This window comes from Lucilia sericata, unplaced genomic scaffold (assembly GCF_015586225.1).
Source record: "Lucilia sericata isolate MDLA Ls3-8-SP2 unplaced genomic scaffold, ASM1558622v1 Contig003746F_arrow, whole genome shotgun sequence".
In the NCBI taxonomy this organism is placed as follows: Eukaryota; Metazoa; Arthropoda; class Insecta; order Diptera; family Calliphoridae; genus Lucilia; species Lucilia sericata.
This window is the reverse complement of record NW_023997013.1, coordinates 1-27917: the sequence shown is the minus strand read 5'-3', so window position 1 is coordinate 27917 and position 27917 is coordinate 1. Positions and strand designations below refer to the sequence as shown.

Below are 27917 nucleotides of genomic sequence, written 5' to 3'. Positions count from 1 at the left end.
AACTAACTAACTAACTAACTAACTAACTAACTAACTAACTAACTAACTAACTAACTAACTAACTAACTAACTAACTAACTAATTAACTAACTGACTAACTAACTAACTAGAAAGGCTTCACCTTGGCAAGATCTACATCATATGCATACTAGGCCATTTGGGTCTAATTCTCCATGAAAGTATGTATTTATATAACACATTATATGTAAGGCCTTATTAGACTACTTCTATGTAATTCCTATGATATGTAGTAGTCATTGAAATGTATATTGTTAGGTAAGTACTTACAATTGAAAACCATTGCACAGTTTTTGCTGGGAAAAAAGCTTTGAGACTTCTCAAACAAATTTGTACGAACAGATAAAACGCTGTAATACTTGCTCTTTTATTGTTAGAGTTTCTTTGAAATTATATCAAATTTTATAGGAAGTTATGTTATTCCAGATAAAAGATACAATCCTGAACTATGTTCAGGAAACATAGTTTCTGAATATTTGATGATAATTAACTATAGATCGCGATATAAGTTTAAGTTTTTCCACCAACATTCCACATGAAATAGTGCGCACAATGGGCTCGATAACAGTCTTGGTGTATTTTTAGGATCTTATGTAGTATACATTGACCTTTCAACCTTATCTAAATTAGAATCGAATTTTTGGTGGAAACTATTGAATATTTATTAAAAAGATTGTGTAAACTTTACTGAAATAAAAGTCTTCGAAATTCTGTTCCTTCTCTGCTATTTTTGAAGTCCTTAGTTTAATATGCTTTTTTTCGATTACAATTTTGTTTTTTTTCTCATTCATACAGTTCTTTAATCACCAACTAAAAGTATACTTTTGTATTTGCAACAAAAAAACCAAACCTTTATACTCATACGTAACATTTATTCAAGTGGACATTTGACTAAGAAAAATTAAAAAAAAAAAAACGAAAAAAAAGTATAACCAAGACTACCATACTATACTCTACATTCTACGTTTACTCCATTAAAGACGTAAATAACTTCAATAATACAGATGCCATTGATACGATACGATAAAATACTATATAGGATACAAATATCTACCCATAACAGCATTTATACAAATATTTTTTAAATGGAAAAAGGATGACCAATACTATAACCTTTTTTTTTACTATATTTGTATTGTAACACACATATACACGTAAATTCATTTGTTGCTGTTGTTTATTTGTCTGTCTGTCTTTCTCAACAAAATCAAACTGTCTATATTTATGATTATGTTTCGGGTTATTGAACATATTTATAACAACAATATTATTCTTATTATTGTTGTTGTTATGTTGATGGGCAACAATTCTATTCTATGTTTTCTCTTTTTTATTATAAAATAAATTTATCTACTCATTTTTTGATGAATTTATTGTTGGTAAAAATAAACGTTTTATGTATTTACAGTTTGAGGAGTTTTTTTTTTTGCGAATATTGTTTATCTAAATGAAATTGCAATTTTATTTATATTACAACATTGTTTGAATGTATTGACTTATGAGTATTTGGTTTGAGTAGATTAAAATTGAAATTTACTTGAATTGAACAACTAAGTTTCTTGAATATTGAAGTCATCATTTAGGAATGATCAATTGGAATTGGTCAATAGAATTATTATTAGATTGCAGGTATTGGGGATAACTTTTTGACGAGTTTCGTATACAATTGTGTATTAAATCTGAATGCTTCAGGATATAGAGGAAAGACTTGGTTTCTTAAACTTTCGAAAAAAAAGCTCGTTTCATTCTCTATATGAGCTTTATACCTCAGGCCAGCATAAAGGCAATGTAATTTATATTAATAAGTCAGGCATGATGATCTGCGTCATGGAAATAACCTACAAAATGAAGATACATTTTTCGATTGCTTTAAGTGGGTCCCTGCCATGATCACGTAAGCTCACGGAAGCCTTGACAATCAACAACTCACCAACGCCTCTTTGCACGTAGACAACACGTACATATAAGCACCTTGTTAAAGTACTTGTATCCAACCTCTGATCATTACAGCCCCCGCAGTTTTTGTCAATATATGGTCTGAGATATATTGACAAAAACTGAACCACCATGTTATTGATTTTCTACATCACCTAGAGACTTATTTGGTAGACCAAAGTATGACCTACATCACCAAGACATTCATTACACCAAACGAGGGTGGTTCAACAAAGTAACATGCCTTGAGGTGCACAAAATATCAGGCGAATTATCATGACTGAGATTCGGGTGTTTATCGGTCAAAATGAATCCCTTTTGAATCTGTATGGATGAAATTTTCTATAAACGATCCCTGTTGATAAGATTTGATTGGTCACATTGATCAAACCAAAACCGTCCAATAATCAAAAAGAATTAGACAAACTAAGACCTCGAAAGATGACATTCTTCACTGAGTTCAAATTATTTCTTAAACGATCATTCAGGGGATTGGTCCCGATTATATGTATATCAAAGCCGAGGCATCTTTGTAAGGGGAGTGTAAAATATCTAACAATGAATGCCTCTGTTGAGTCATTTCAATTCTCTAACTAGGAAAGTCCGCGACTGCTTGCCTCTCAGGCAGATATCCATCTATTTTTGAGAATCTTATCCTTTTCCATCTGTCTCATTGTCTAATAACTATTAGTGATATGAAAATATATTCGATAAATGTACTTCAAACAAATGTTTAGCGGAGTAGTTCATGTTGCCTCTATTCTTCTTTTACATATCCTGAAGACACTTTCCGGCATTGCATCGGGTAAAAGAAGGTGGTACCAGAACCTCCAATTTGCCGGTACTATAAACTGGTGGCTTTAAATGTATCTTCGGAATTTCCTTTGAATTATTTGACCTGTCGAACCAGAGAGCTATAAGATCTGATACCAGGGGAACCGGAAGTCTGCAGGTCAGAATTTCGGACTTTGTCTTGTCTTGGTTATTGGAGAGGTTTCGTGGTGGCTGTGGGAGGAGAATTTTAGTTAAATGACTGATGCACGGTGAAATCTATATTTCGGTATAAGTTCGGCGCTCTTGCCGAAAAGATAACAGAAGACTGTGGGGCTTAAGTGATATGCGGGCCTCACCTACCCGTATACCTAGAATGATTTTATCGGATGTTTTTCTCAAAGAATGTGTCGTTTAATTGAGAAGTGTGCTGAGTTTAATGGTGATGGATGTAAGGAAAATTATATATGTAAGTGACACCATTCATAGGTGTCCTTCCTTGCCAAGATATGTTCAGGGGTTACTCTGTTCATATCAGAATTACCTCAGTGTATTCTCTGTGGGTATGAACATGTTCTTGGTTCTTGAACATGCTGTTGCCGAATCTATAGAAGCCATCCCATCTGCGTGGTTGCAAACAGAATGGGCCAGCAATGGTCAGAGGCTATGATAGGCTATTATGAGGCGTTTAGCAGTGTAGTTTTCGAAGCATTTCTACTTTCCCATCTGTATTGCTGCCTCGCTGCTGCTAAATGCATAGTAACACCCCACTGCAATAACCGCCATTGTCATTCAGACGTTCAGACATGTGGAAAGCCTTCGGTACAGTTAACACAATGATATTTAAGAATCCACTATACCCAACAACACAATTACCAGAATCATCGTTAATCGTTTTATAGAATGGTAATCTTGAGGAAATACTTCAATAATAATCTTCAGATATTGGACGAAATTTTAAATGAATATTTAGAGTTACGTCTAATATATTTATGTCTTTAGCTCATACGATTCCAATCTTAAGACGATTGAAAGTGATAAATTTTGCTGTTCGTTGAATGATTCCAAGTGGTTAAACAGGGTTAGTTCAGAAAGGATAATTTCAAAGTTTCCCCCATAGACAAAGCCATCCCAAATTTTGCAAAAAAAAAAAAAAAACAAGTAAGAAATTATAGTCGGGCGAGGCCGACCATATAATACCCTACACCTTTGACAAAAATATAATGTGATTTAGTTGCCATAATAAAGCATTTATGTTGAAGTGTACCTTGCCTTAGATATACATACTTAAGCCGTTTATTGTTGAATAAAATTGTGGACATTTAAGTGAAATTTTGATGGGGGCTTTTCATAGGGGCTAGGGTCATATGAGAACCTATTATTATGGAATTCGTGCGGGTCATCAAGTCTTGTATACAACTTGGTTTTTGCAGCTTTTTGTCGAGATATGAGTATATTAAACATAATTATGAACTTAAAAGCCCTATTCGGCGGGTTCAGTTGTATGGGGGCTAGGTGAAATAACTGATGACCGATGTCAACCATTTTCAAGAGGCTTCATCGACGGTACCATAAAAGATCATGTGCCAAATTTCATTGAATTACCTCCAAAATTGCGACCTGTAGTTTGATTACAAGGTTTAAAAGCCTTATTCGGGGGTTCAGTTGTATGGGGGCTAGGTGAAATAATGGACCGATGTTAACCATTTTCAACAGGCTTCGTCTATGGTACTATAAAAGATCATGTGCCAAATTTCATTGAATTATCTCCAAAATTGCGACCTGTAGTTTGATTACAAGGATTACAAGCCTTATTGGGGGGTTCAGTTGTATGGGGGCTAGGTGAAATAATGGACCGATCTTAACCATTTTCAATAGGCTTCGTCTACGATACCATAAAAGATCATGTGCCAAATTTCATTGAATTATCTCCAAAATTGCGCCCTGTAGTTTGATTACAAGGATTACAAGCCCTATTCGGGGGTTCAGTTGTATGGGGGCTAGGTGAAATTATGGACCGATGTTAACCATTTTCAATAGGCTTCGTCTAAGATACCATAAAAGATCATGTGCCAAATTTCATTGAATTATCTTCAAAATTGCGACCTGTAGTTTGATTACAAGCCCTATTGGGGGGTTCAGTTGTATGGGGGCTAGGTAAAATAATGGACCGATCTTAACCAATTTGAATAGGCTTCGTCCCTGGGATAATAGAAGATTATGTACCAAATTTCATTGAATTATCTTCAAAATTGCGACCTGTACTTTGATTACAAGGTTTACATGGACGGACAGACGGACGGACATAGCTAAATCGACTCAGAAAATGATTCTGAGACGATTGGTATACTTTAAGGTGGGTATAGGACCAATATTATTGTGCGTTACAAACATCAGCACAAACCCAATATACCCTCCCCACTAAAGTGGTGTAGGGTATAAAAACAAAATCATCCACAGAATATATTTCATAACTCTTCTTAGAATAGTATATATTTACAATATCACAATCATTTAACTCTCACATTTTATCTGTCATAATATTTTTATTATTCCTTTACTTTTACTTATGATTTATAGCCGAATCACATTTTTTGTCTTGTAATAAAAATCTATGAATATCAATAACATTCATTTAGGGCTCCATTTACATTGCGACATAAACAGTATAATAAAATTATAAACAAAATATTAAATTTCCTTAGAAAGTCCTTAAAATAATGTCCAAGTATCATATCTCAAGTTTCTCAATAATGAAAAAAAACAACTATCATTACAACAGCTACAAGGATGACAACAACAGCAAAAACAACAATCAGGTAAATTACCCAAAACTATAAATTTTTTTCTCATAAAAGTCAACCACATAAATGCTGGAAAAAAACCTCGATTAATATGAAAAGCAAACAAAGGATATAGATATAAAATAAAATAAGAAAATCTAAAAAAAACTTAGACAAACAAATACAAACCAACAAAAAGTGTTGTAATAATATTTTCTTGACCAAGGTAACCAAGGCAACACAGACAAAACAACTCTAGACTATAAGGATATGCAATGGTTTCCGAGGCATCCATTCACTTACCCCCACACACACACACTCATATACTCATTGGATATTAAGGAAAATGAAAAAATGCAGCAAATATTTAATAAAAACTGAAATGAAACTTCTATCTTACGTATACTAGTATATTAGTTAAGGAGTTTTTTCCTTGACGATGATTCTGTAGCAGTAATGTGAGGATTTTAACTAGTTGATTGTATTAGTTGGTAGTTAGGAATACACATACACAAACACATTTCTACATTTAACCACGTAAGACAATAATAATTCATATAAAATACTTGTAAGGTCAGAGGTGGTCGTTCGTTCGGTCTTCTATACAGACACTGGCTTGTTGCATTTTCTTGCTTTGGAATGTTTTTCGAAAAAATATTTTCTTTTTTAGTATTTTTTACTCATTTTGCACTTTGTCTATACTTTCAACAGAAAAAATTATTGTTTAAACTTTGTGGGAAATTAATTTAATGTGGATATTTTCTAACAATCGCTATAATTTTATTTTTGTTGTTCAGTTGGTTCAATTTTTTAGTATTTTTTCAAATATTTTTATTTTTCCTAGTTCATACACTTCATCCCCAAGTGTATGTTACATAAACTTTAGCCAATTCATTGTGTTACCAAGATTTGGTTTATTAGTTGTCTTCGTTTTATATTTCTTCTTATTTTTTTAATTTTCAAAATTAATTATGATTTGACTTTAGTAAGTTTATGTTATTAAGCTCTTTTTGCCCTTAACATTTATTTTCCAATTTTTTTCTTCTTTTTAAGTAATTCGGTGGTTTTTAATTTACTTTTTATCTTTTGACTGGATTTTTCGTTAAATTATGGTTTGTTTTTTGCCTGCAAATGAAATTAAGTATTTTAAGCGGATCTGCATTTTCTACTCTTCGAATCATAGTAAACAAGTATTCTTATTTTAATACGAAAAGCAAAAAATCGTGCCAAAAATGTTAATTGGATTTTGTTCATTTTTTCTTTACTAAGACTGAGTTTTATTCTGTTGCTGCCGAAAATAATCAAATTGTCACTAAATACGCATTAATTGAATTTTATGGATTTATTTATTTATTTGTTGCCTTTAAGTCATTTTAATTTGTAACAAATTTACATATTTAAGTTGAAAATTTAAAAATAAATATAGGCTAAACTTTGTATAAGAGGAATATAAAAAAAAAAATAATGAAATGAAGATTTATATGTAAATTAGTTTTAAATTTGGGTACACGGGAAGAATAATAAAAGGTTTGAGGTATAAAAAATAAAAACTGAACTAGAACTGAACTAGAAACTGAACTAGAACTGAACTAGAACGGAACTAGAACTAGAACTAGAACTGAACTAGAACTGAACTAGAACTGAACTAGAACTGAACTAGAACTGAACTAGAACTGAACTAGAACTGAACTAGAACTGAACTAGAAGAACTAGATCTGAACTAGAACTGAACTAGAACTGAACTAGAACTGAACTAGAACTGAACTAGAACTGAACTAGAACTGAACTAGAACTGAACTAAGAACTGAACTAGAAGAACTAGAATGACTAGAACTGAACTAGAACTGAACTAGAACTGAACTAGAACTTGAAACTAGAACTGAACTAGAACTGAACTAGAAACTGAACTAGAACTGGACTAGAACGGAACTAGAACTGAACTAGAACTGACTAGAACTGAACTAGAACTGAACTAGAACTGAACTAGAACTGAACTAGAACTGAACTAGAACTGAACTCGAACTGAACTAGAACTGAACTAGAACTGAACTAGAACTGAACTAGAACTGAACTAGAACTGAACTAGAACTGAACTAGAACTGAACTAGAACTGAACTAGAACTGAACTAGAACTGAACTAGAACTGAACTAGAACTGAACTAGAACTGAACTAGAACTGAACTATAATGAACTAGAACTGAACTAGAACTGAACTAGAACTGAACTAGAACTGACTAGAACTGAACTAGAACTGAACTAGAACTGAACTAGAACTGAACTAGAACTGAACTAGAACTGAACTAGAACTGAACTAGAACTGAACTAGAACTGAACTAGAACTGAACTAGAACTGAACTAGAACTGAACTAGAACTGAACTAGAACTGAACTAGAACTGAACTAGAACTGAACTAGAACTGAACTAGAACTGAACTAGAACTGAACTAGAACTGAACTAGAACTTGAACTAGAACTGAACTAGAACTGAACTAGAACTGAACTAGAACTGAACTAGAACTGAACTAGAACTGAACTAGAACTGAACTAGAACTGAACTAGAACTGAACTAGAACTGAACTAGAACTGAACTAGAACTGAACTAGAACTGAACTAGAACTGAACTAGAACTGAACTAGAACTGAACTAGAACTGAACTAGAACTGAACTAGAACTGAACTAGAACTGAACTAGAACTGAACTAGAACTGAACTAGAACTGAACTAGAACTGAACTAGAACTGAACTAGAACTGAACTAGAACTGAACTAGAACTGAACTAGAACTGAACTAGAACTGAACTAGAACTGAACTAGAACTGAACTAGAACTGAACTAGAACTGAACTAAACTGAACTAGAACTGAACTAGAACTGAACTAGAACTGAACTAGAACTGAACTAGAACTGAACTAGAACTGAACTAGAACTGAACTAGAACTGAACTAGAACTGAACTAGAACTGAACTAGAACTGAACTAGAACTGAACTAGAACTGAAACTAGAACTGAACTAGAACTGAACTAGAACTGAACTAGAACTGAACTAGAACTGAACTAGAACTGAACTAGAACTGAACTAGAACTGAACTAGAGCTGAACTAGAGCTGAACTAGAACTGAACTAGAACTGAACTAGAACTGAACTAGAACTGAACTAGAACTGAACTAGAACTGAACTAGAACTGAACTAGAACTGAACTAGAAACTGAACTAGAACTGAACTAGAACTGAACTAGAACTGAACTAGAACTGAACAGAAAACTAGAAACTGAACTAGAACTGAACTGAACTAGAACTGAACTAGAACTGAACTAGAACTGAACTAGAACTGAACTAGAACTGAACTAGAGCTGAACTAGAACTGAAATAAAACTGAACTTGATCTAGAACAGAACTAGAACCTTTATATCGTTACCACCGGAAAATGTTGGAAGTATTATACTTAGCTAATATACATATGAAATCATTCAATCAATCTTGTTTAAATATACTTTCAACAATTTTTCTTTATTTTTCATCATTTCCTACATTTATTTCACTGTGTGTCAGATGAAAACTGTAAAAATCTTCCAAACTTTGTATCCAAATCCTGCATGTGGCCACAGGCAACAGGCGTCTTATAAGAACCTTAATTAATTTGCTGTATAAAATCATTTAATTGCAATGAAAATTCATTATGAAAATTTTATATACTTTAGCATCTTTAACGCTATCATATTACACCACAGCCAAGAAAGAGAAAAGAGGGACACATACAAAAACCGCACTCTCATACATTGACACAAAATGGTATAGCAACAATAACAACTACAAAAAATCACTGGCTATAGTAACGATTACAAAGATTAAAATATGTATATCCTTTTAGCCGAGTATGTGTATGTGGAAAAATCATACACACATAGTGTTGTTGTTACCGATATACAAGTGATGACAAGGAAAGATGCCTATCATTTTATACGCGGTTGTCGACGTGCCACACATACTCGCCCACACTTCCTTGCATACACATTTCATATATATACATTGTCCTCGTGCAAGGATAATACAACCTAAAGCCAAATAAAATGACATTATAAAGCCTTTTGTAAAATCATTTAAATACACAGAGATTACAAGCGAGTACATGGTTAAAGAGTGAAAAAACACGAAGATGATGGTGTCAATATTGGCGACAATGATAATGATGTGAAAGTTGACAATGATCATTACTATCATTGAACGTTTTTTACAATATTACTGAAGTCCTCGCTAAAAAGTACTTGTATGTATGTGAAAGTGTTAAAAAAAGGGGAATGCTAGAGAGTGGGTTAGTATTGTCAATCGATTGATGCTTTTTAATTTAACAATGTCAATTTTTCAATATTTCTTTTATACTTTACTTTTGTACTTTCTTTTATAAGCAACTTAGTAGAGCTGGATTACAGCCTTTCATAAATCAGTTTTTTGTATTCATGAGTAGGATAATCTTTCTTTTCTATTTTAACCAATTTGTTATTATTAGTTGTTAGTTAGATTCTTGTGATTCTAAGAAAAGAAACTGCGAAAAGTATATTCGAAAAAGATTGATTAAAGGATGTCATACATCAGATATCACTTTTCAAATATTTTCCGGACATATGCTTAAAAAGGCTGTGGATCAATTCCAGTGGAGTGATTGTTCAATTCTAGTTCAGTTCAAGTTTAGTTCTAGTTCAGTTCTAGTTCAGTTCTAGTTTAGTTCTAGTTCAGTTCTAGTTCAGTTCTAGTTCAGTTCTAGTTCAGTTCTAGTTCAGTTCTAGTTCAGTTCTAGTTCAGTTCTAGTTCAGTTCTAGTTCAGTTCTAGTTCAGTTCTATGTTCAGTTCTAGTTCAGTTCTAGTTCAGTTCTAGTTCAGTTCTAGTTCAGTTTCTAGTCAGTTCTAGTCAGTTCTAGTTCAGTTCTAGTTCAGTTCTAGTTCAGTTCTAGTTCAGTTCTAGTTCAGTTCTAGTTCAGTTCTAGTTCAGTTCTAGTTCAGTTCTAGTTCAGTTCTAGTTCAGTTCTAGTTTCAGTTCTAGTTCAGTTCTAGTTCAGTTCTAGTTCAGTTCTAGTTCAGTTATAGTTCAGTTCTAGTTCAGTTCTAGTTCAGTTCTAGTTCAGTTCTAGTTCAGTTCTAGTTCAGTTCTAGTTCAGTTCTAGTTCAGTTTCTAGTTCAGTTCTAGTTCAGTTCTAGTTCAGTTCTAGTTCAGTTCTAGTTCAGTTCTAGTTCAGTTCTAGTTCAGTTCTAGTTCAGTTCTAGTTCAGTTCTAGTTCAGTTCTAGTTCAGTTCTAGTTCAGTTCTAGTTCAGTTCTAGTTCAGTTCTAGTTCAGTTCTATCAGTTCTAGTTCAGTTCTAGTTCAGTTCAGTTCTAGTTCAGTTCTAGTTCAGTTCTAGTTCAGTTCTAGTTCAGTTCTAGTTCAGTTCTAGTTCAGTTCAGTTCTAGTTCAGTTCAGTTCTAGTTCAGTTCTAGTTCAGTTCTAGTTCAGTTTAGTTCAGTTCTAGTTCAGTTCTAGTTCAGTTCTAGTTCATTTCTAGTTCAGTTCTAGTTCAGTTCTAGTTCAGTTCTAGTTCAGTTCTAGTTCAGTTCTAGTTCAGTTCTAGTTCAGTTCTAGTTCAGTTCTAGTTCAGTTCTAGTTCTAGTTCAGTTCTAGTTCAGTTCTAGTTCAGTTCTAGTTCAGTTCTAGTTCAGTTCTAGTTCAGTTCTAGTTCAGTTCTAGTTCAGTTCTAGTTCAGTTCAGTTCTAGTTCAGTTCTAGTTCAGTTCTAGTTCAGTTCTAGTTCAGTTCTAGTTCAGTTCTAGTTCAGTTCTAGTTCAGTTCTAGTTCAGTTTTAGTCAGTTCTAGTTCAGTTCTAGATCAGTTCTAGTTCAGTTCTAGTTCCAGTTCAGTTAATAATTTTGTATTGTTGTTGCATTACTTCTAAAATTGATCTAAGTCACCGCATTTTTTAATCCCTATTAAATTCCTTTCCATTTCCCTGCTTCCTTGAGTTGACCACATACTCAGCACCTATGAAATAATGTGACATTGTAACTAAACTATAAATTTGTAAGTAAGAGTAGTATGTTGAGATGTGGTTGTTTGTCGCTATTATCGCTATTTTTGCGCCATATCAATGTCATTGTTGTGGTAAAGTGGTTTTGCACGACATATAGAAGAAACATATAAGTCATTTAAATTATTAGTGACCTAAATCAATTATTGACTTTTTGAACTTATTTGGAGATATGTAGCTTTATATTTTCTTAAAATGTCGTTTATTTAAAAAATAGTTTTTTTTTCAAAACTCCATTTGCTAAATTAGGACACTATTGAAATAAATGTACGCCAAGAGTATGTTCATGTAGACTATGATCTCTGACTTTTTTCAAAGGATGCACTAGTGTTATATGTGTGAAATTTTAGCCGTTAAAGGATTTTTGGTTAACCGTCACTATATAATGCACACTTAACCACTAAACTGTGTGAGTGTTGGCATCTAGTGTTTATGTGTTTCAAAATAGCTATTTGATATTTTTACTTTTTCCAGCTATCTAACAAAAGTTAACACTTTTATTAAAAGTGTTTTATATGTTGCCATATGTAAGGCGTGTGTCCATCAACATTGTCATTTCCATCATCCAGGCTATCAAACATGATGTTGATTTTTCTTTATTTTGATCACTTTTTAAGGTTTATGTCACATATCTAGGAGACAATTTTGGACATTGAAACATTTCACAGGTTGTGTGATTTATGAAAGAATATTAAATTCTTTACAGGGATGATATGAAAGAAAATGGTAGAAGTTTTTTTTTTTTTTTTTAAATTTGAACTGTATTTTATCTTACTGAATACATTTTTTTGTACCAAATTGTACTTTGAGTGTATATCTTAGATAATGATAAATGTCTCCATACATGTAACCTAAGATCAAACACTGACTGACTGACATTTTACTTAAGGTTTGTGTGTTTTATACCTTTATGACTTGTTTGTCAAGTATGTATGTGTCTTTGAACGGACCAATTTCATGTATAAAATTGGCTGAAAGTATCAATTAAACACAAACCTCAAAATGAGAAAATGTAAGAGAGTGTTAAATTTGGTATGAGTTTTCAAGCATCCTCACACACACACTTACTTATATTAAACATAAGACTCACACTTATACCTCTATTTATAGGTATTTATAAAGATGTACATACATGCTGCAAGTGTATGAGTGTAATTGTGGTTTTCTTCATTCTCTTGTTGCATACTGCACCGCATACATTCTTGCTGCTGCATGCTTCAGTAACTATTAACGTATGTGTGCTATAAATTTGTAAGATGAGATTTTTGAAAGCATTTGATATATTGAACTACTTAATTGGCTTTTCTTATGATTTAAGGAATTGATTTTTCAATGCATTTCTTGTCTTTTTTTTTTCATCTCCCACTTTCCTTCCTGATATTGTTTATTAATTGGTATTTATTATGTGGAGAAAAGTAAGAGACAAAGAGGATGGGGGTTTTCTGTGTGTTATAAAATGGAGTTATAAAATATGATTAAAATTGAGTTTGAAGTAGATTTATTCGTTTTCTTATTTACAGGGTTATATGGGGAAAAGAATTGATGTTTTTTTATAAAAGTTTTTTTTTCATTTATTTATTTAATTTATTTAAATTTAACAAAATATTTTTTTTTTTAAATTTGGCGTATGATTATTATTTATACATTAAATATCAAGCATACGCCACATATGTATGAAATACCACTATGAAGACATACAAAGTTTGGAACTTTAACAGAATGAGATACAGAGAAATATTTTCTATAGAAAGAATATGATTTTCCATAGAACATTTTTTCTCTATAAAGTTAGATTTTATATAGAAGAGTTAGATTTTCTTCGGAAAATTGTATGTATCAGTATTATTTCAATGTCCTCATTTTGAAAAATATTTTGCTCAGTAAGAGTTGAATTTTTTTTAGGAATTTTTGCTGTCTAAGAGTAAATTTCTTTAGAAAATTTTGCTGTCTAAGAGTATGATTTCTTTAGAGAATTTTAACCTGTAAAATTTTCTATATTATCATTAAAAAAATGTTGCTCCAATTTTGGAAGAGAACGATTTTCTTTAGAAAATTTAGCTCTTTAAGAGTATGATTTATTTAGAAAAATTTGATTTCTTTTAAATTTTGCTCTCGGAGAGTATGATTTTCTTTAGAATTTTCTACTCTCAAAGAGTATGAAAATAAGTAGTTAGTTAGTTAGTTAGTTAGTTAGTTAGTTAGTTAGTTAGTTAGTAGTTAGTTAGTAGTTAGTTAGTTAGTTAGTTAGTTAGTTAGTTAGTTAGTTAGTTAGTTAGTTAGTTAGTTAGTTAGTTAGTTAGTTAGTAGTTAGTTAGTTAGTTAGTTAGTTAGTTAGTTAGTTAGTTAGTTAGTTAGTTAGTTAGTAGTTAGTTAGTTAGTTAGTTAGTTAGTTAGTTAGTTAGTTAGTTAGTTAGTTAGTTAGTTAGTAGTTAGTTAGTTAGTTAGTTAGTTAGTTAGTTAGTTAGTTAGTAGTTAGTTAGTTAGTTAGTTAGTTAGTTAGTTAGTAGTTAGTTAGTTAGTTAGTTAGTTAGTTAGTTAGTTAGTTAGTTAGTTAGTTAGTTAGTTAGTTAGTTTTGTAATATTTTTAATTTAATCTCATTTTAAAACACAGACAATGTTGCGCCTAAAACAAATGTATCCTTTTTCCCATTTAATTTTTCCTATTTTAATTACATCTTTGTGGTTAATTTTCGACAAACCTTAAACAACACAAGAAGTGTCATTAACACTCACATTGTTTATTAAACAACAAGAAAAGAACAAAAAATTAATATTAAAGAAGCATCATTAAACGATGACGCTGGTAAATAATATTCTTCTTACCACATTTCTATCCCTTTTACCATGATGTACCTTTGGTAATTTAAGTAAAAAAAGCCAAGAAGTCAGTACTAAGAGCCATTGGCTGGGTACATTTAAGAATGAAGAAAGTATCTTTCTTTCATTCTTTACTTTATTGTTGCAACAACAATTTTAAAAGGAAGAGAAGACAATATTCTTAAATATTTATCATAACATCTATAAAAAAAAATAATAACAACAACAACTTTGTCTACCTTTAAGTCTAAGGAAAGATAGTCAGTCGTTAGGTTGTTTTTCTATTTTTCTCTCCCGTGTTTGGCTTAAACTCCTGGCCATTTAAAAAACCATCACATCTAATTGTACAGATTCACGTGACTTTATGGATGAAAATGAAATGTGGCGGGTAATTAAACTGAACTGAAATTGCAAAATTATTATTGTTGTTTTACTTGTTTGTTGTTTTTAGTGTGGAGTTAGGTTGCTTGTTATTTTGGTCGTTGCATTATAACAAGGATTGTTATTACACAGCAGAAAAGGGCTAAAATGTTGTAGTTATGGTAGTCAAAAATATATACACTTTTAGCTAGACATAGATTCGATAAACAAGTGGTAACAGAGGTAAAAAGTAGTTAGTGTTGAATTTAAAGTTTTAACTTTTATGTGGTACAGAAGCGGTTAGCAGGAGCGTAGTTTCAAAAATTTTAATAATTTCTCATGCGATTAGTTTCCCATAGAAAAGTTTTTGCTCCATTAAGTTTTTGTAAATAGTTTCTTGAGCGATCAGTTTTCTCTAGAAAATTTCGTGTTTTTTATTTTATTCTCCCTATTTTCTATAAACAATTTCTACATAATAGTATATAGTTTGATAAGTTTACTATAAAAAACTTCCATCACTGTTTCCTATTGAAAAATTCACTCACAGTTTTCAAAGTAAAATGTCTATCACGATCAATTTTCTATACAAATTTCGATCACTTTCTAATTACAATAGAAAATTTCTGCCGCGATCATTTTCCTGTAGAAATATCTGTCACTAAAAATTTTTAATATAAAATGTTTGTCTTCGATCAATATTCTATCCACGTTTAACAGAAATTTGAAAGTTTCTTTCTGCGATCAATTTTCTAAAGAACATTTAAGTAACGATAAAATTTTTATAAAAAAATTCTACCCACGATCAATTTTCTATAAAAAATTCTTGTTCTTGATAAATTTCCTAAAGATAATTTGTGTCCACGATCAATTTTCAACAAAAACAGAATTACAGAAAACTTTTGTCCACGATCAACTTTCTAAAGAGTGTTTCTGTCACGATCAATTTTATATAAAAAAAATATCTGTTATAGTGAATCAACTATCACTTTTTTATAAAAAAATTCTATCCCTGATCAATTTTCTACAAAAAATTTTTGTCCATGAGCAATTTTATAAACGAAATTTCTAACACGATCAATTTTGTAAAAAATATTTTATTCAAGATAAATTTTCTATAAAATATTTTTATCCACGAACAGTTTATATAGCAAATTCTTGTCCTCGATCAATTTTGTAAAGAAAATTTCTGCCATGAATAATTTTCTACAAAAATTGCTATCATGTTATAGAAAATTCCTATCCGCGATCATTTTTATTTTAAAATTTCTGTTCACGATAAATTTTTTATAGAACAATTCTGTCGCGTTTAGTTTTCGGTAATTAATTTTGTAAGGATCAGTTCTTTATAGACAGTTTCTGTCTACGATCAATTTTCCATACAAATTTTCAGCCATGATCAAGATTTTCCACTCCACAAACCATTTTATGTAGAAAATTTCCCTCCACTACTAACTTTATTTACAAAATTCCTGTCTACGATCAATTTTCTATCCTCGTTCAATTTTCTATAAAAAAATTTCTATACACGATCAATTTTCTATAGAAAATTCTTATTCACGATCAATCTCCTAAAGAAACGTTCTCTTTCGAAAAATTTTATAAAAAAAATCTATAACAATTTATTTTATATAAAAATTTCTGTTCACGATCATTTTTTTATATAAAATTTCTATTCACGATCAATTTTCTGCAGGAAATTCTTGTTCACGATCGATTTCCTAAAGAAGACTTCTCTTTCGTCATTTTTTTTTTAAATCTGTTACAATGCATTTTATATGAAAGTTTCTGTTCACGATCACTTTTTTATATAAAATTTCTATTCACGATCATTTTTCTGAAGAAAATTTTTTTCATAAAAATTTTTTCAATACAATTTCTATCCTCGATCAACAGAAAGAAGAAATTTTTCTGTAAAAAAGTTTATACACGATCAATTTTCAATAGAAAATTCTTGTTCACCATCACCATCACCATCACGATCACGATCATTTTTCTGTAGACAATTTTTTTTGCATAAAAAATTTTTGAATACAATTTCTATCCTCGATCAACAGAAAGTTGAAAATTATCTATAAAAATTTTCTATACACGATCACTTTTCAATAAAACATTCTTCTCCACGATCAATTTCCTAAAGAAAAGTTCTCTTTCGACAAATTTTATAAAAAAAATCTGTTACAATTTTTTTTTTATATAAAAATTTCTGTTCACAATCACTTTTTTATATAAAATTCCGAGAACATTTTTTTCCATAAAAATTTTTTGAATCATGAGAAATTTTCTTTAGAAAATTTCCATCTGTGCACGATCACTATTTTATTAGAAATGTCTATCGTGTATATTCTGTAAATTCTTGTATATCATCAATTTTCTTTAGAAATTTTTTATTATTATCAATTTTCTATAGAAAATTTCTATTACGATCAATTTTATATAAACATTTTTGTTCACGATCACTTTTTTATGAAAAAAAATTCTCATTCAATAAATACTCCATACAAACTTTTGTCAATTACGCCCCTGTTCTTTAACTACCTGCATAGTCTCTAGTAATTGCAATGTGGCTACGTTTAAGTCAAGTTAATGAGGCGTTAAAATGGAAACTGTTGCTCATTTTAGTGAAGCTACCGCACAAATACAATGCAGTTACGAAAACTTTTTCCAGTTAAATATTATTGGTACGAGTGTATTGCTGTACAATAAAAAGTAATCAACAAACAAGATGAAACTAACTTGGACAATTGTTTTAACGTTAGTGTTGTTGTTGTTTTTTTTTTTTTTTTGGCCAGAAAACAAACGGCCATACGGAAAGTGTTCAACCAAAGTGTTGCTGTGAATGAAAATTTTATAAACAGTTTTTTCTTTTTTTGGTTTTTAAAAGCAACAGCAATTTACACCTGTGCCCTGTGGGAGTTATACAAACAGCATACGCTGTGGAAATTACTTGCAGCTTTTTAATGCAATATTTTTTATTTATTCTGGCCACAAACTGTAAGAAAAAAAGTTGCCTGATTTAATGACGAAATCATTATTATTTATATTTATATTAATATGCGTGAAAGATAATCTACTTTTTTAAAGGTGTGTTTGTGTAAGCCTTACAGTTTTTTTTTTTTTTTGTATTTATTTCTTGGTAGGCATCTCTAATGCACGTTGTATTTAGCTGTTTTTCATTTTTATTTTTCTTTTACGGTCTGTTTGGTAATTTAGTTTTTATTTTCAGTATTTTTTTGATTTTGTTATAAAATCTTAGCCATAAAATTAAATTGCCATAAAATGGGGTTTGCCTGTTTTGCTTTGGTTAGAGTTTAGTCATTTGGTTGTTTATGTTTTTATTTTTTTTCTTTCAAAAAGTCGTTAAATTGTGCGGTAATTTGTGGCACAGGCTTTAGGATTTATTAAATGCTAAAGGATGTATTTTTTCAACTCACGTGTTTGTATTTGTTTATGTAAATTATGTTGCAAGTAACAGCTGGATTTAAAGGAGAATAAATTTAGTTTTTTATTTAAGATAAAGGGTTTAATATAATTTTAAAATTGGCTTTGCCATACAAACTTTTCTGAAGAAAATTTCCTTCATGATCAATCTTCTATAGATTATTAAAAACAAGATGAATTTTCTATACAAAATTTCAGCCACGTTTTTTTTTTTATAAAAATAATTTTTAATAATTTCATTTTGTAGAATAATTCAACCACGATCAATATTCTATAGAAAGTTTTAACTCCGATCAGTTTTCTATTTTCAATATAAAATTTGAATGGAAATATTGGGTCACGATCATGTAAATGTTCATGAAAATGTTGCCACGATCAGTTTTATGTATAAAATATTTTTTTTTTAATTCTTTCACGATCATTCTGTACAATAATTCAGCCACGATCAATATTCTGTAAAAAAAATCCAACATAAATCAGTTTTTTATAAAAAAATTTTGATAAAAATACTGAGTTACGATCAATTTCCTATAAAATATGCTGACACGATCAATTTTCTATAAAAAATTACTGTCATGATCAATTTTCTATAGAAAATTACTGTCATGATCAATTCACTATAAAAATGAAGTCCTATAGGAAATTATGATCATGAATGCTGCTACGATAAGTTTTCTGTATAAAATCAATTTTGTAATTCTTTCACGATCATATAAAAAATTTTAACTCCGATTAGATTTCTATTTTCAATATAAAATTTGAATCAAAATATTGAGTGACGATCAATTTCCTATAGAAAATGCTGCCACGATCAAGTTTCTATATAAAATCTTTTTTTTTTCAATTCTTTCACGATCATCATTCTGTAGAATAATTCAGCCACGATCAATATTCTATAGAATAATTCAACCACGATCAATATTCTATAAAAAAAAGAATTCTAATAAAAATACTGAGTTACGATCAATTTCCTATAGAATATACTGCCACGATCAATTATCTATAAAAAATTACTGTCATGATAAATTTTCTATAGAAAATTACTGTCATGATCAATTCACTATAAAAATGAAGTCCTTAGGCAGTTATGATTATAAATGATGCCACGATCACTTAGAAAATTTTAACTCCGATCAGTTTTTTTATTTTCAATATAAAATATGAGTCAAAATATTAGGTGACGATCAACTTCCTATAGAAAATGCTGCCACGATCACGATCAAAAATCTTACACGATCATTCTGTAGAATAATTCAACCACGATCAATATTTTAGAAAAAATTCCAACATAAATCAGTTCTTTATAAAAAAAAATCTAATAAAAATACTGAGTTACGATCAATTTCCTATAGATCAATTTTCTATAAAAAATTACTTTCACGATCAATTATCTATAGAGCTATTATCAATTTTCTATAGAAAATTACTTTCACGATCAATTCACTACAAAAATAAAGTCAAGACCAATTTTCTATAGGAAATGATGGTCAAAAATGTTGCTTCTGATAATTTTTCTAAAGAAAATATCTACGTTATTTAGTTTTTTATGGAAATTTGCTATCGCGATCAATTTTAAAAAGGTTATTTCTGTCGCGATCAATAATGAGAAAACATTTTTGATGCGATACATTTTTCTAGGGAAATTTAAACAAATTTATACTCTATCGATCAATTTTCTATAGAATATTTCTAATAACGACAATTTTCTGTGGACACGATCAATTTTCTATAGAAATTATTTAACATTAAAAATTTCTTATAGAAAATTTTAGCCGCGATCAATTTCCTACTGAAAATTTAGGACAAGATCCATTTTCTATGGGGATTTCAAGTAAAAATTTATGTTATTATCAATTTTCTATAAAAAAATTTTGACACGATCAATTTTCTATAAAAAATTTCTGACACGATCAATTTTCTGTAGAAAAGTTCTGACATAAGCAATTTTTCATAGAAATTATTTAACACAAAAAATTTTAGCCGCGATCAATTTCCTATTGAAAGTTTTAGCCGCGATCAATTTCTTATTAAAAATTTTGGTCAAGATCAATTTTCTACGAAGATTTCAAGTGAGAATTGATTGATTTTATAAAAAAAATTTGATCCACAATCACTTTTCTAAAGAAAAATTCTGACACGATCACTTTTCTATAGAAAAGTTATGACATGAGCAATTTTCTATAGAAAACCTATGATAAGGTCAATTTTTCTACAGAAAATTAAAGATACGATCAATTTTGAATCTTTCTTTCTTAAGACAAATTTCTCTTATGATCAACTTTCTGTACAAAATATTTTTCCAAAGAAAATTTCTGACGTAATCATTTTTTTTAAAAAAAAAGTTTCGATGCAATCAATTTTCTAAGAAACACGATAACATTGCTGTAGCAATAAATTTTTTATATAAAATTTCAGTCTCAATCAATAGAAAATTTCTTACACGATCAATTTTTAATAGAAACTTTCTGTTACAAAAAATTTTCTAATAAACTCGATCAATTTTCTATCGATAAAGTTTTGAAAAAAAATTTCAGAATTGATCAATAAAATAATTCTATAGAATATTTTTGTAAGAAAATTTCTGACTCGAGCAAACTGTTCGACTTATTTAGAATTATTAGTTTAACCTTTTTATTAATTTCTTGAAAAATAAACCTATTTAGATTTTTAGCCTTTAATGTTGTCTAAATTTGGAGTTAAAAGTTTTTAATTCCTGAAACAAAACAAAGATATACAGACGTCCCAATCTTAATACATGCAAACGGTTCATACTGGCCATGTTTAAATAATTAAAATCATACTCCCACCAAATAACACTACCAATCGGTTCTTCGCACCGGAACGACTCGGAGTTCAACGAACAACGACCAAGGATTGTCAATTCAGCCACACCGACTTTACACGTATGTATTCTCTATTCTTCTTTTTTCTTTTAAGGGGCAGACTATTCCGGCAAATCTGCTCCGTATTCTTTTGGTCCGAGCCGGAGTTGAACAAAATCCAGGACCATGGTACTGCTCTGTTTGCCACGGAGTTCTGCACTCTAACAGACCATCAGTTAGGTGCACCGTTTGCAACGAGTGGGTCCACTTCAGGAAAGATGCCAACCGTAACTGCAGCGGTCTGAATAATCTTGGGGAGTGGAGTGATGGTTTCGTTGCCCCGTGTTGCATTAATAGACAACGCAGCCCTTCACCGTCCTCAACGTCATCAACATCGACGCAATCGAGCACGGCTACACCTCCTCCCCAACAGCATCTAACACAACAGCAACACAGGCCACTACAACACCCACAGCCACAACAACAAATACACTCGCAGCCACTAACACCTCAAATTGCTGCCCATAGACCTGAAGTGTTGACATTAATGCAGTTTAATTGTAACGGCCTCCTTAGTAAGATCACAGAGGTAACTCACTTTATGCAGCATCATAAAGTCCAGATCGCAGCGATCCAAGAAACCAAATTAACGTCCAGCTGCCAATTACAGCGTTGTAATAATTACAACATCTTGCGAATGGATCGCGCAAGGAGCGGTGGTGGAGGCATCGCATTCATCGTACACAACTCTGTGCAGTACAGACTCATTTCGCCTGACCTTAATAGCCCAGATCCAAACATCGAACACCAGGGGATTGCGGTTAAGTCAGGTGCTGCCGAAATTGAGCTGTACAACGTGTACATTCCGCCAGTCAACAGCTTACCTGCAGGTTATCACCCTGACATCAAATTCCTCCTGGAAGGTGATAACCGTGTCGTGATGGGAGACTTCAATGCTCATCACGAGCTCTGGCACTCGAATCTCGGGGATGACCAGAGGGGTATAGCATTTGCGGAACAGATAGACAACTCCACGTTTTGCACAGTGAATGACGATGCCCCCACCAGAATTATGGGTAGTTGCACGAGCTCGCCAGATATAACAATTTGTAGTGCTGGTCTCTTAAACTATACGTCCTGGCAACCTATAGTTTCGCTGTCATCAGACCATCTACCCATAATAATAAAGCTTGACAAACCGACGGACTTTATAGTCTCTGAACGCCGGACTTATAAAAATCAAAAAAAGGCAGACTGGATAAGCTTCAGAGAGTTTACCAACCGCAAGTTTAGGAATTTACCCCCCCCCTTCTGACGTGCGCTCCGCAGAAAGGGAGTTCCGGGAAATCGTCCTTGCTGCCGCTGCTCGTACAATACCTGCTGGTAGAATCCCGCTTATAAGACCAAATTTCCCAGCAACAGCAGCGGAACTAGCAGATGAGCGAGACGAAATCCGAAGAACCAACCCCAGCGATCCCAGAATTCAACAGCTCAACCGGGAGATCAGCAAGTTGGTTAACGACTACAAGCGGGAAAAGTGGGTAAATCACCTAAAAACCTGTAACCTAACCTCCGGAGCCAGCAAACTATGGTCTACTGTCAGATCTCTGTCGAATCCAGCCAAACATGAGGATAGGGTCGCGATATCCTTCAATGGAAATACCGTATCCGACCCTAAGCGCTGCTCGAACTACTTTGCACGTCAATTTATAGAGCACCCCGACAGACACAAGGCGAAAAGAAGCATCGTAAGGAAGGTACACGATCTTCGAGTCAGTGACAGACCATATGTTTTTACTACGAGCGAGGTTACGAAGGTCATCAGAGATGCTAAGTCATCGAAAGCTATTGGCCCAGACGGTATATCCATGTTGATGCTGAAAAATCTGGATGAACCGGGAGTTGAGTACCTTACAAAAGTCCTCAATTTGTCGATGTCAACCCTTATAATACCCGAGGTCTGGAAATTGGGCAGGGTTGTTCCCTTGCTGAAGCCAGGGAAAAGTGCAAACCAGGGAGAATCTTACAGGCCTATCTCCCTCCTGTCACCAATTGCCAAGACGCTTGAGGCACTACTCCTCCCGGAATTACAACAACACCTACATCCTGCAGATCATCAACATGGATTCCGCCTAAAGCACAGTACGACAACAGCTTTAACCGCCATCACCACACAAGTTTGCCACGGCCTTAATCAGGCCCGACCATGTCAACGAACGGTCCTCGTGGCACTCGACCTATCAAAAGCGTTTGATACGGTCAATCACGCCATTCTCTTCAGAGACATTTTAACATCTGGTCTCTCTGACAACACCAAGAGATGGCTAGTGAACTACATGTGTGGTCGACAGTCATTTGTGGAGTTTAGGAACCAGAGATCTAAATCTCGTAGAATTAAACAGGGAGTACCCCAAGGTGGAGTTCTTTCGCCGATCCTGTTTAATTTCTACATGTCTAAACTCCCAACACCCCCGGACGGCGTCCAAATAATATCTTACGCCGATGACTGCTCGATATTGGCCACGGGCAATAGTATTGATGACCTTTGCGGCTTGATAAACAGTTACCTATGTGATCTTTCCAGCTTCTTCCATTCAAGGAATTTAAAAATATCGCCTACGAAATCCTCAGCAACTCTCTTCACCACCTGGACTAAGGAAGTAGGGCTAGAACTGGATGTGACAGTCGATGGCGAAAAAATTCCGACGGTAAATCACCCCAAAATACTTGGTGTCACATTCGATAGCCTCCTTATGTCCTCAGCGCACACCACTGCAATCTGCAACAAGATGCGAAGTAGAAACAAGGTACTCAAGTCTCTAGCCGGCAGCACTTGGGGAATGGATAAAGAAACCTTGTTGACTACCTACCAAACGATTGGCCGGTCAGTGGTAAACTACGCAGCGCCAGTGTGGACACCTAGAGTTAGCGACACGCAATGGAAGAAGCTTCAAAGCTGTCAAAACGCAGCCCTAAGAACGGTGACAGGCTGCATTCAAATGACATGCGAAGAACATCTGCATGACGAAACGAAGATGCTTTCAGTTAAGGAACATAACATCATGCTGTCAAAGCAGTTCCTACTGGGATGTCATCGGAGGGGCCACCCTAACCACCATTTAACGGAGTTAGAACCCCCCCCGAGGCATGTCAGGAAAGATCTTCGTATGTATGAGAGTGACATCCAAGAACACCTGGATGATATAGAGGACGAAAGCTCATACAGGACAGCTTTGAATACTATCCATCAACAGGCGGTGGAAGACTCCATCAATTCCCACCGAGATAGTATAATACTGGGAGGCCGTCCCCCACCCGTTGCAAACGAGGAACGAAACCTACCACGTCGTACTAGAGTGGTATTGGCACAACTAAGATCCGGATGGTGTACCCGTTTAAACTCGTACTGGTCGAGAATAAACGACACCATTCAAGATCTTTGTCCTGCGTGTGGAACAGGCCCACACAATGTTCAACACCTTTTTAACTGCAGGGCAAATCCAACTCAGTTGGAACCTGAATCCCTTTGGACTCAGCCGTTGGATGCGGCTCGTCTACTGGGTTTAGATCTAACGGAGTTGGATAACCAGAGCGAAGAAGAAGAAGAGTAGGGAATAATGTTTAAATATATATACGTGTAATTTCAGGTGTCGCTGCTACAACAACAACAACAACAACCAATAATAATCAACATCATCGTTTTCATTATTATCTTTAAAATACTGGCGATAATGATCATTATATGTTCGCTTTAATAAAGTTTGTTTATACTCAAGAAGAATATAGTCGGAGGGTATTATGCGTTTATGTTAGTACTTGTAAACCACAAAAATTTTAATCCTAAAAATCATCCTTCTGTCAGTTTGTCTATATTCGCGATACGTGCAATAAGTATTGGTCATATTTGACCCAAGTGCCAAGACTTCTAACGAAAAACACTATAGCCTTTGAAAATTTCTTTTTCAAAACTTATGGTTGTTGTAGGGTATTGTATTGTCAAACTTGACCGTCTATTCTTTTCTTACTTGTTTTCTCCTTATTGTTTTCATTTCACCAACATATAGTTTTTGTTGTTCTTTTATGACAAGTGAAAAATCGCTGAAATAAAACTCTTTATTAAAATTTTTGCACAATGAGTAGAAAAATAAAGTGCAAAAGTTTTCCACTAAAATAAAATATTAAAGTTAAAACAGTAAAACGAGAAAAGTTACTGAGATTTCAACACCATATAAACGGGAGTTGCTTTTAGCAAAAGTTTATACAGTGGTTAAGGTTTGAAGAAATTGTGGAAAAATTAAAAAAAATGTAAAAGTATATTAAAAGATATTAAAGCAAAGAATTAAAAATCCATAAAGAAAGTAGGTTAGTATACCCATAGTGCTGGTTCTATTGGTCTGGAGGTTTTGGCTTTGATTATACTGTATTTTAATAATCATTTTATATCCAAAATAGAAAAGCACTTCATTTGTGTTTAAATAGCTTTTTCATCTTTTAAAATCATTAATTAATTATTTTTTATTATTTTTATTTGCAGATAAAATACGTAAGGATTTATAATAATTGTCAACAAATATTAAAGGTAAGAACAGGCTAATCATAACTAAATTATTTTTCATAACATAAAGGAACTCCTATCGTAATCTATCTATTACTGAAATAATACATAACTCTGTGAACAACCATACATGGGCACCATTACATGACAAAGACCAAAAAAAAAGACCCAGCTCTCTCTGTTTTGCACAAAGTCATTCACTTTTTTATTGGCCCCATTTTGGAGACTCGGTGTCACTTTAGCAAAAATGTATAATTTTGATTTACTCTCTAAGACAAAGTCGTAGCTCTTGAGAACATATAAAATCAATCAACTGTGAAATTGCACTGGTTTTATTAACTACAACCTGTACGTATACGTATTAATGATTTATTGATACTACACATATTAAGTATACGCCTAAATACCTAAGTATACGCCTAAATAGTTAGTTAGTTAGTTAGTTAATTATTAGTTAGTTAGTTAGTTAGTTAGTTAGTTATAGTGAGTAGTTAGTTAGTTCGTTAGTTAGTTAGTTAGTTAGTTAGTTAGTTAGTTAGTTAGTTAGTTAGATTAGTTAGTTAGTTGTTAGTTAGTTAGTTAGTTAGTTAGTTAGTTAGTTAGGTTAGTTAGTTAGTAGTTAGTAGTTAGTTAGTTAGTAGTTAGTAGTTCGTAGTGAGTTAGTTAGGAGTTAGTTAGTTAGTTAGTTAGTAGTTAGTTAGTGAGTTAAGTTAGTTAGTTAGTTAGTTAGTTATTTAGTTAGAGTTAGTTAGTTAGTTAGTTAGTTTAGTAGTAGTTCGTTAGTTAGTTAGTTTAGTTCGTTAGTTAGTGTAGTGAGTAGTTAGTAGTTGTTAGTTAGTTAGTTAGTTAGTTAGTTAGTTAGTTAGTTAGTTAGTTAGTTAGTTAGTTAGTTAGTTAGTTAGTTAGTTAGTAGTTAGTTAGTTAGTTAGTTAGTTTAGTAGTTAGTTGTAGTAGTAGTTAGTTAGTTAGTTAGTTAGTAGTTAGTAGTTAGTTCGTTAGTTAGTTAGTTAGTTAGTTAGTTAGTTAGTTAGGTAGTTAGTTAGTTAGTTAGTTAGTTAGTTAGTAGTTAGTTAGTTAGTTAGTAGTTAGTTAGTTAGTTAGTAGTTAGTTAGTTAGTTAGTTATTAGTTAGTTAGTTAGTTAGTTAGTTAGTTAGTTAGTTAGTTAGTTAGTTAGTTAGTTAGTTAGTTAGTTAGTTAGTAGTTAGTTAGTTAGTTAGTTAGTTAGTAGTTAGTTAGTTAGTTAGTTAGTTAGTTAGTTAGTTAGTTAGTTAGTTAGTTAGTTAGTTAGTTAGTTAGTTATTAGTAGTTGTTTGTTTGTTGTTAGTTTGTTAGTTAGTTAGTAGTTTGTTAGTTAGTTAGTTAGTTAGTTAGTAGTTAGTTAGTTAGTTAGTTAGTTAGTTAGTAGTAGTTAGTTAGTTAGTTAGTTAGTTAGTAGTAGTTAGTTAGTTAGTTAGTTAGTTAGTTAGTTAGTTAGTTAGTTAGTTTAGTGTTAGTTAGTTAGTTAGTTAGTTAGTTAGTTAGTTAGTTAGTTAGTTATTTAGTTAGTTAGTTAGTTAGTTAGTTAGTTAGTTTAGTTTAGTTAGTTAGTTAGTTAGTTAGTTAGGTAGTTAGTTAGTTAGTTAGTTAGTTAGTTAGTTAGTTAGTTAGTAGTTAGTAGTTAGTTAGTTAGTTAGTTAGTTAGTTAGTTAGTTAGTTAGTTAGTTAGTTAGTAGTAGTTAGTTAGTTAGTTAGTTAGTTAGTTAGTTAGTTAGTTAGTTAGTTAGTTAGTTAGTTAGTTAGTTAGTTAGTTTAGTTAGTTAGTTAGTTAGTTAGTTAGTTAGTTAGTTAGCTTAGTTAGTTAGTTAGTTAGTTAGTTAGTTAGTTAGTTAGTTAGTTTAGTTAGTTCGTTAGTTAGTTAGTTAGTAGTTAGTTAGTTAGTTAGTTAGTTAGTTAGTTAGTTAGTTAGTTAGTTAGTTAGTTAGTTAGTTAGTTAGTTAGTTAGTTAGTTAGTTAGTAGTAGTTAGTTAGTTAGTTAGTAGTTAGTAGTTAGTTAGTTAGTTAGTTAGTTAGTTAGTTCGTTAGTTAGTGTAAGTTAGTTAGTTCGTCTCAAATGAATTATTTGACTTACTTAATTGTTTATACCCCACTGTGCCTTATATTTATTAGTGCAACTAGTTTATGTTAATAAAAATTTGTGCTCTATTTGCAACAAGTAGACAAGGATTAAACTTTTATACATATTTTTCGGGTAGTTTTAAATTTTGTACCCCAAATAAATTAATGTTCATAAAAAACTAATAGAGACAAGTATTTTTTAACATGATCCTAAAAAACACAACTTTTTGGCAATATAAATAATGAATATTTAATGATATAAAAACTGTACACATATCG

The 27917-nt window shown here is 32.1% G+C and overlaps 1 protein-coding gene across 1 annotated transcript; it reads left to right on the top strand.

Annotated features, from left to right (window-relative positions):
- Nucleotides 1-21345: 21345 nt before the first annotated feature.
- LOC119614959 lies at nucleotides 21346-22822 on the top strand (the record flags this gene model as incomplete). Its single annotated transcript, XM_037971049.1, is given in 3 exon segments — nucleotides 21346-22288; nucleotides 22290-22736; nucleotides 22793-22822. Coding segments are annotated over 3 exon segments (1420 nt in total), but the record flags the coding sequence as incomplete, so codon positions are not given.
- Between the last annotated feature and the right edge of the window lie 5095 nt (nucleotides 22823-27917).